The sequence below is a fragment of the Vicia villosa genome, linkage group LG5 (assembly GCF_029867415.1).
Source record: "Vicia villosa cultivar HV-30 ecotype Madison, WI linkage group LG5, Vvil1.0, whole genome shotgun sequence".
In the NCBI taxonomy this organism is placed as follows: Eukaryota; Viridiplantae; Streptophyta; class Magnoliopsida; order Fabales; family Fabaceae; genus Vicia; species Vicia villosa.
This window is the reverse complement of record NC_081184.1, coordinates 133440975-133451157: the sequence shown is the minus strand read 5'-3', so window position 1 is coordinate 133451157 and position 10183 is coordinate 133440975. Positions and strand designations below refer to the sequence as shown.

Genomic DNA, 10183 nt, shown 5'->3' with positions numbered 1-10183 from the left:
AAGTTAGTTTTAGTGTATAAAATGTGATACAAAAATAAGATTATGTTTTACTAAACCTTTTGTATACGGGAATATGAATTTGTTGATCAAAATATTGATTATTAACGGGACATGAAGTTACTGATCAAAATATCAATTATTAACGGGACATGAAGTTATTGATCAAAATATTTTTTTAGGTACACGGAGACATGAAGTTATTGATCAAACTAATATTTGTACACGAGAACATGAAGTTATTGATCAAAATATTGGTTATTAACGGGACATGAAGTTACTGATCAAAATATTTTTTTTATTAATTATACATTCAATTATTATTTTTTCACAGGTAACCAAATATTTTTCTATTAAAAAATATACCTCTAAAACAAATGCGCGTCCCGTACCAGAACCCGTGCGGACGCACGGGTTTGTTACTAGTTTTTTATCATTAATCTTCACTCACCCATAGTACACACAGTTATAACATATCTCTCTCTCTCTCTCTCTCTCTCTCTCTCTCTCTCTCTCTCTCTCTCTCTAAAACAACAATGAAGAACAATTCAAATACCAAGCTTATCCTCCTCCACCCTTCTCTCCATAAACAACCCCCAACACCATCCTTCCTCTCTCACCGCCTCTGCCTCTCCTTCTTCCTCATCACTTTCCTCACCACCCTCTTCATCCTCTCTCTCATCACAACCATCTCCACCTCCGCCGCCAACTCCGCCGCATCCTCTTCTTCCTCCCCTCTCCCACTCTCCGTAACCAAAGCCCTTCTCCACTACGCCTCCCTCTCAAACTCCACCACCAAATCCATGTCCTTCACAGAAATCAACACCATAGCAACATCTCTCCATCTCACACCAAACCCAAACTTCCTCATCTTCGGTCTCACCCACGAGTCACTCCTCTGGTCTGCACTCAACCACAACGGCCGCACTGTTTTCGTCGACGAAAACGAATACATGATCTCGAAATTCGAACAGTCCAACCCCGGAATCGAAGCTTACGATGTTCAGTTCACAACTAAAGTCAGTGACTATCCCAACCTTCTTTCTCAGGCGAAAGAACAGTCCAAACAAGAGTGCAAACCTGTGCAGAATCTCTTGTTCTCTGAGTGTAAACTCGGAATCAACGACTTACCGAACCATATATACCAAATCTCTTGGGATGTGATTCTTGTAGATGGGCCAAGAGGGTATTTTCCGGCAGCCCCGGGGAGAATGTCGGCGATTTTCACGGCGGGGGTGTTGGCTCGGAGTAATAAGAAAGTGGGAAAAACTCATGTTTTCGTCCATGATATTGGGAGAGAGGTGGAGAAGATTTTCAGCAATGAGTTTCTTTGTGAAGAGAATTTGGTTAACAATGTGGATCAGTTGGGGCACTTTGTAGTGAAGAGTGAAAGCGACAATGGTGGAAGTTCTGAGTTTTGCAGAAATTCCAGTTCTCCGTTGTCTGTGTCGGCGTCAAAGGATGTTGACTGAGGAATTATAGTTGTAGTAGAATAATCTGTAAAATTGTGCATTTTTTTAGTTTTTTCTTTTTTTTTATATATTTTTTAATAGAAAAGAAATGTCGTTTAATTTTGCTTTACGATGTTGGAATGCTTTTCACCTGAAAAAAAGGGTGTGAATGGAGCTTTACATGTTTATTTTATATTATCTCTCACAAATTGGCTCTACCTTTTGTTTGTTTATCCAAAAAATAATAACTTAAGTTAGACTCGGTTTCTTATGATATTGTTCTAGTTTTTACAAACAGAGTGATCTACTTTTATACCATAGAGATAAACTTGTTGATCATGCACACTAGTAGAGACAGACACACAGGCGAAAAAGAAAAATGGAATACTCAAGAAACTAAGATAATTGAAAAAAAATTTAAAAAATTAAAGTTTAAAATAATTTAATTGAAATTCATTTATTTTTAAAATATTTTGTTTGGATGAAATATTAAAATAAATTTAATTGAAATAACGGGTAATTTGTTGGAAGTGCTTGACTTTTATTTTAATTTTTTTAACTTAATATAATTAAGTGGTAGTGATATATGTTGATAGTGTGAAAAGTTTTGACAATTTAAAATAATTCTTTTTAAATATTTGGGATATTTTTATAAACTTAAAAACTTTTGACCCAAATTTAGCATTTGAAAATTAGTGATTAAATTGTAATTTTAAAAATTTTAAGAGACTAACTTATAAAATTTTAAAATTATTAAGGATCAATATGCACAATTTTAAAAAAATTCAAGAGTAAAATTTTGAAAATATTAGGATTATTTATAAATTTTAAAATTATAATAATATTTAATTTGACATTCAAATTCTATGCGATACTAATAAATAATTTTTGCATTCGCGTGATGAGAATTTGTAGAATCAAGTGAATCTTGGCTTGTCTCATTATCAATCGTCCAACAATATTTTTAGTATATGCACATAAAATATTTTAACCCTAAACAAACTTGAAAAAAATTAGAAATTAGGAAACAACTAGATAAATATGTAAAGATATATCCTAACAATTGTTTTTTTAAATATTTTTTTCTAAAATATATCTTTTCCTAAATATATCTCAATACCCTCCTTCAAGTTGGAGCATGGGGTTCAAAAATGCCCAACTTGAAAGGGAGAAAATCAAACTGAGCCTTCCCGAGAGCTTTTGTGAAAATATCCGCCAATTGAGACGATGTGGAGACATGAGATGGTGAAATTAAACCCTTATTTATTGCATCCCGAACAAAATGACAATCAACTTCAATATGTTTTGTTCGCTCGTACAAAACTAGATTTTTCGCAATATGTAACGCAGACTGACTATCACAAAGTAATTTAATTGCATTAGGATGATGAACACTCAAACTCAACAGCAGATCTTTCAGCCACTTTAATTCACAAGTGACTGCGGCCATAAACATGTACTCAGCTTCAGTAGAGGATCGGGAAACCGTATTTTGTTTCTTCGTCTTCCAAGAAATTGGAGATTGTCCTAGAAATACTAGTCATCCTATTAGAGAACGGCGAGTAAGGGGACAAGCCCCCCAGTCTGAATCACACCAACCTTCCAATGTCAACTCACTATTTGCACGCATCAAAATACCCTGACTGGGAGTCCCTTTCAAATAACAAACGACTCAAAGGGTCGCGTCCCAATGCTCCATGCGAGGTTCTTGCATAAATTGAGACAAAATATGAACCAGATAAGCCAAGTCTGCTGGAGTGCTCGCAAGATAAATCAGACGACCCACAAGCCGTCAATATGATTTAGGATCTTACAAAAATTCGCCAATAACAAGGCCAAGCTTATGATTGTACTCAATGGGAAACGCACTTGGCTTTGCTCCTAATATACCTATTTCAGAAATAATGTCCAAAGTGTACTTTCGTTAACACAAAAGCAATCATAATGAGCTACTGGCCACTTCAATGCCTAAAGAATATTTGAGACTTCCCCGGTCTTTCATTTTGAAACAATCACTAAGATAAGCTTAGAAAACGGTAAGTACAGTGGAATCATTCCCAGAAATAATAAGATCATCCACATAAACTAAGACATTAATGTGAATAGTATCTTTAGTACATGTAAAGAGTGAATAGTCTGAGTAGGATTGAAGAAAACCACAACCTTTCAAACTCGACACCAATTTGGCAAACTAACACCTATGAGCTTATTTCAAGCCATACAGGACTTGCGCAACCGACAAACCAAAGACGGTTCCGAACTCTCAAATCTGAGAGGTAATTTCATGTATACCTCTTCATCTAGATCATCGTGTAAGAAGACATTATGGACATCCATCTGGTGTAGTTCCCAATTTTTTGAAGCTGCTATTTATAGGAAGGCAAAAACTATAGTCATCTTGGCCACTAGAGCGAATGTTTCATTCTAATAAATACCCTCTTTTTGGTGATTTCCTAACACTACCAATCTTGATTTGAGGCGCTCAACATCCCCATTTGATAAATATTTGGTCTTATACACCCATTGACTACCAAGAGCACGTTTTCCCAGTGGGAGATGTTCCAAAAACCATGTTTCATTGTCCTCAAGAGCCCGAATTTCCTCCTTCATTGATTGTCTCAACCCATCGTACTTCATAGTCTCTTTAAGGATTTAGGCTCATTACCCTTAATAATAGCTGCAAGAAATCTCCGATACTTTACAGAAAAATTGTCACAATTTATATAATGTGCTAAAGGATAAGGAGTACATGGGGAGAGATCAGAAGAGGAAGAAGATGAGGATATACTATTACCAAAAATTGCATGTGTCACAAAGTTCCGATACAAGACGTTCGAGAATTTTTCTCAAAACCCAAGGCCCATTTCCTGCTAATAGTGACTTCTGATTCAACCATAGTTTTTCTCTCAGGATCTTTTATGTACCAATATTAAGTGTTAAGCACAAACTGTACTCTGATGTCAATTCAAGGTGAGAAAAACACAAGACGGAGGTTGAATTGTGTTAACTTTTTCTTCTTTTTCTATTACACATCTCATATTAGATTCTGATCAGAAGGATAGATTCTGATGATTAGCAGCAGAATAAAGTTGATCGCAAATAAAGAAGAGAGCAATAAAACACACAAGCAATTATCCTGGTTCGTCCTACAAATCAGGAGTAGTTCAGTCCCCTTACACTTCTAAGGGATTTCCACTATAACCAAATCCGATTACAAATTGCTCAAGCATTCAAGCAAGAGACTTCCAAATCCCCAAGCATAAAAGCAAGAGACTTCCAAATGCTCAAGCACACAAGCAAGAGACTTCTGACTCTATAACAACAATTAAGAGAATGATGATAAGCTACACTTGATATGCAATCAGAGGTGTATACAGAATATATCATAGACAGAGTCTATGACTTAGGGATTTATAGTATACACAATAGTTAAGAAATCCCAAGTTAAGCTTATGCTATTTATTTTGATAGAGTAGATTCTCTTTGTTTGTGAAGGCACGGTGTTGTGCATTTTCTCTAAGTCTTCAGCTTCATTTATAGAGAATCAACAAAGAGATGTTAGAGAAAACTTGTTGCACAAGTGAGTCTTCGAGAGAAGTAATACCAGATATGTTGCAAAGCTTCCTGATATGGTTAATGTCGTTGCAGTACCATTTGAAACTCCTTTGCTACAAAAGGAAGATTCTGCAGATTTCTTCAAAGTCTTTACGTGACCAAAAGAAGACAAATTGAACTCAGAGTCTGATAGCGACTTGATAGAAACTCCTTGAATCTTGAGCTTTGATTGGTTTCAGGTCCTTATCCTTTAGAGTTTGATTATTTACTTCTGATCCTTCAGACTCCGAGTCTTTAGAGGTTGACTTCAGCAGAATCTGGGATCTTCAGACATTGACCTTTTCCAAACTTTAGTCTTCAAAATTTGGCTTCTTTAGAGGCTGACTCTTTAGAGTCTAATCTTTAGAATCTACATCTTTAAGCTTCTCTTTTAAATGTTTAGTGCAGTATCAGAATTGACTTTCAATTAGTATATTAATCTTTGTACCTGCACACTTGAATACACATTAGTATATCCAATTTTTCTTTAAATAATTTATTATCATCAAAACCCAAATGATATGGTACACACCAATTTTGTTCCAACAAAAAGCTTAAGGAAGCCTAGTTCCAAATTCCAAGATGCTACCAATCTAATTGTTCGTACATCTTCAAGCGATGAAAAGGTGAATTCATATAAGCCTTTACCAAGAGAAATGACTCCCCCATTTGGCCAAATCCTTCCAAATATGAGTTAACTTATTATTCAAGGTAACCACAATTAAAGGTGTTGAGCCTTTTGGCTAGATAATCTCAATGTGTGGATTGTGATTGCAAGTCTCAAAACCGACTAGCTATTCTTCCTCTAGAATCGAAATTGCGACTCTATCTCCCTTTACACAAGGTTGGAGTAGTTGCAAAAGAGGGATGTTACAACCATTAGAGACAGTCTGAGCAAAAGATTTCTTGATTTTTGAAATTACTTTTGAAATATCTTTCAGTTGATGGGGATGAATGATGTCTACAAACATACAAGGCCAAGGGATTGAGACACCAAACATAATGATCGGTGCCAAAACCTAGTTCTGATGTGCGATGGTGGAAGAAGAACTAGAGACGACAAAGGATTTTTGAAGAGTGTCTAAATCCCCTTTTCTCTATGGCAAACATTTTTCAGCTCTAGAGAAACTTTCATCTATTTTGAATTTATAGGTTATGGCTTATAACATAAGTTCATATATTTAAAAAAATAAATTTCTTTGAGTATCAATCATTTTCTCACGAGTTTATAACTTATTTATTCTGAATTATAACTTGTTAATAAGTTAAATCAAGTAGTTTATAATTTAAAACTTATAGCTTAATTTCTCTTAAATTTACTTCTATTATCTTAATTGATTTTTTTAACCAAATATATTCTTTATATCATTTTATATATATAAAAGCTATTTCAACTACTAATTTTATAAAATATTGTAAATTTAATCGGTGGACTTATTTGCTATAAGCTATTAGTATTAACTTTAAAAAATAATTTTTAAAAAAATAAAAAACGCCAATTTATAAGACGAAAATATTATTTAAATAAAAAATTAAGTGAATTGAAATTCGGAAACTCGTTAAATATGAGAAGTTTAACTCACATGAGAAAAGATTTAGATCCTCTCCATCATTTTATTCTCTCCAACTATCTCCTTCACTATTTTATCTCTATCTCTCACTAATAGTTTCTCTCTCTTCTTTCTTTTATCAATTTTTCTTAATTTCATTAATTCTATTACACTTGTTTTTGTGAAGAAGAGAATAGGAGAGAAGAATTCATGCTCCATGAGAAATTGAACTGATCACAATATGTTTTTAGATAAATTAATTCTTTTCAACAACTTTATGGATCCACATTTATTGCATACAATCTAGTGTCCACTATTGTTAATTTATTAATATCGAGTTGTAAAGCTCTTTAGTTTTTTAATACTATAAAAAATTTCTCAAACAACCTTATAACTCTATGTATATTAGTATTATTATTATGGGATAGAGAATTCTCAAACAACCTTATTAAAAAAATCCAAACAACCTTAAGAAAATTCTCAAACAACCTTATTATTTGTTAATGTTTTTTATTAAATGATTTTTAAAACAACAATTATTTAAAAACTATTTATATCCGTTTGTTAACAAAAATTAAAAATGAAAACTTAAAGTAAAAAAGTAAAAAACTACTATATTTTAAAAAAATTGCATCACAATAAGTAATCAAAAATTTATTTATTTTAATATAATTTATTTATTTTAATTCTAGGGAATGAACGAAAGAATTTAATTGGCTGAACCGTTAGAAGACCCAAGGAATTAAATCGTCTCTTCCTTCTTTTTTGTCCACATTTGAATTTGAGTTTCAAATTTCAAGTCATTTATTTACTCCTATTTGAATTAGTCAAAAAAAAAAAAATTACTCCTATTTGAATTAAAAATACTAGTAATAGTATTCATTTCTTTGCCGTCTTTATTAAATATGCTATCCTTTTTGTTTTGACATAAGTTGAATATGCTTTCTTTGTTTTGAGTATAAGTAATTATAAAAATTTACTTTAAAATTTAAGTATATTTAAATAATTAAACTTTACTCAATGATAAGATAAGATTTTAAAAATATTTTTTCAAGTACTTTTGATTTTATTATTTAATTAATTTTTTATTATAAAATAATTTGTAGGAATAGAAATTTAGAGATTATACTCTATTTTTTATTAAATTCAAAATTTAAATGAGTCAAATTGATTTTATTAAATGATATGAGACTTTGTTTTTTACCTATTAAAGAATTTTTCATATTTTCCATTAGTTTGGCGGAGTTTTGCGCAATTTTCCCTAGTCTAAAATGGAGATTGATGTAAGCAATACAGATAATATTAAAGGAGTGTGATAAAGAACAACTTTGTTCTCAAGTAATTTTTCATATTCCGATAAGTCGTATGCCAAATTTATGAGTTACAAATTCCAAACATATCTATTATATTAATTGATACACTGAGTAGCCCCCAAAAAATTGGGTGATAGAGTGTCGGTGGTGATTCTAATAGAATATCCGTCACAACCTTTTCTTGTTTTATTTTATATAAATGACAACATTCTTAAAAAAATGCACAGTCTCAAAAGAAAAAACAAAAGTGATAACATTTAAAACTATGAAGTTAGAGTCTGTTTGGTAAGACCAAAAAAAGAGCTTTTAGCTTTTAGCTTTTCAGTTCGTATTAATAAAAAAGCTCTGTTTGGTAATTCTATTTTAACTTTTAGCTTTTAGCTTGTAGTTTTTATTAATACGAGCTGAAAAGCTAAAAGCTAAAAGCTCTTTTTTTTGTCTTACCAAACAGACTCTTGAAGTAGCTTTTGAACTTGTAGCTTTTAGCTTGTGAGTTTTTCTTCCATTAATACCCTTATTATTTTAACTAAAATATATTATTACCCTCATTAATTAAAATGTCATTAATGATATTTTGTATCTATCAGCTAATGAAACAGCTAATTTATCAAACACTCACATTAGCTTATCAACTATCAGCTACCAGCTATCAGCTACCAACTACCAGCTAAAAGCTACCAGCTACTAGCTAAAAGCTACCAGCTATCAGCTATCAGCTAGTTTTACCAAACAGAGCCTTAGACACCATCCGCATGTAAACTTAAGAAAACAATGGCTAACAAAAACAATATATATATATATATATATATATATATATATATATATATATATATATATATATATATATATATATATATATATATATATATATATATATATATATATATCCTCTTCGTCTCAATCTAGGACAAATGGCAAATGGCAAAGTTTTTTTAAATTAATATAATTGTTTTGTGTGTTACGATATTACTTTCATGCTATTTTCTATAAATAATTTATTAAAGTGTGTGGTTGAATTGAAATATATAATATATGACACAAATATTTATTATTAATTAATTAATTAAATTATATATATTGAAATAAAATAATAATTATAATATAATAATTGTAGTTTATTTTAAAATTCAAACATTAGATCATTTATGAAAAAATTCTTAGAAAAACCTAAATATAACACATTATATTAGAAACAATCAATCACTATTTTTTTATTAATTAAAAAATAAAAATAATATATTTCTTTTCTTTTATTATCACAATCACCCATATTTCAATTAAAATATAAATTAAATTAATTTTTTAAAAATAGTTTAATTATATATTTCTTAAAAAAGTAATTATCACAATTTTTTTAAATATTAAAATATTTATCTAATATTTTTAATAAAAAATTGAAATAAATCTTTTACCTTTATTTTGGGGATAACTTCTCTATTAATCATAAAAAATTAAGTAGTGAACTTTCTACCAATTACAAGATTTATTTAATTTTAACATATTTAATTCTAAAGTATATTATAGCAAGGACCCTTTAATAGGGAACATAACCAATGACACAATGCAAGTCTCACCTGAGAGACTCAACTTAAAGTTTCTCATGAGGGATTCAACTTAAAATCTCGACTGAGAGACTGAAATTGAAGTCTTTCCTGAGGGACTCATCTTAAAGTCTCACATGAGGGACTCAACTTAAAGTTTCTCCCGAGAGACTTAATTGAGGGACTCAAGTTGAAGTCTCTCCCGAGGGACTCAACTTGAAGCCTCGCCTAAGGAACTCAACTTGAAGTCTCTCATAGGGGACTCAACTTAAAATCTCATTTGAGGAACTCAACTTAAAGTCTCGCCTGAGGGACTTGAGTTGAAATCTTCTCTAAGGGACTCAACTTAAATTCTCGTGTAGGACACTCAACTTAAAGTCTAGTCTGAGGGGCTCAACTTAAATGCTAAAATTAAATTACTTCACCCTTTAAAAGACCTCATGCTTGTGGGTGTATTTACTAGGATAAGTTTACCAGGCTTAAAAAAAGAAGGCCCATTAGAAGTAATCCTAAGCTCACCGTGGATGAGCGAGTACCACAGTGACACCACGAAGGAATGTAAGACGCCCAAATTGGGCTTAGGTTATCCATTGTAGTTTTCACTATCCACCTGTCAAGGAATGTGGGTGATGACATATCCATCTACACCAACATAATAGATGGGTCAAACAAGAAGGAGAACCATATCATCCATAATTATAATAGAAAAAATATTCTCATTTATCCCACGCTCCTGA

General features: G+C 31.6%; 1 protein-coding gene across 1 annotated transcript; it reads left to right on the top strand.

Moving 5' to 3' along the window:
• Positions 1 to 479: 479 nt before the first annotated feature.
• On the top strand, positions 480 to 1674 carry LOC131602563 (protein IRX15-LIKE-like). The gene has a single exon (XM_058874709.1). The coding sequence runs from the start codon at positions 534 to 536 to the stop codon at positions 1467 to 1469; it is 936 nt and encodes a 311-aa protein (XP_058730692.1). The 5' UTR covers positions 480 to 533; the 3' UTR covers positions 1470 to 1674.
• Positions 1675 to 10183: the final 8509 nt, after the last annotated feature.

What these genes read in the sequence shown, in the direction of transcription:
- LOC131602563 (XM_058874709.1), top strand. Translation starts at nt 534, where the DNA reads ATGAAGAACAATTCAAATACCAAGCTTATCCTCCTCCACCCTTCTCTC.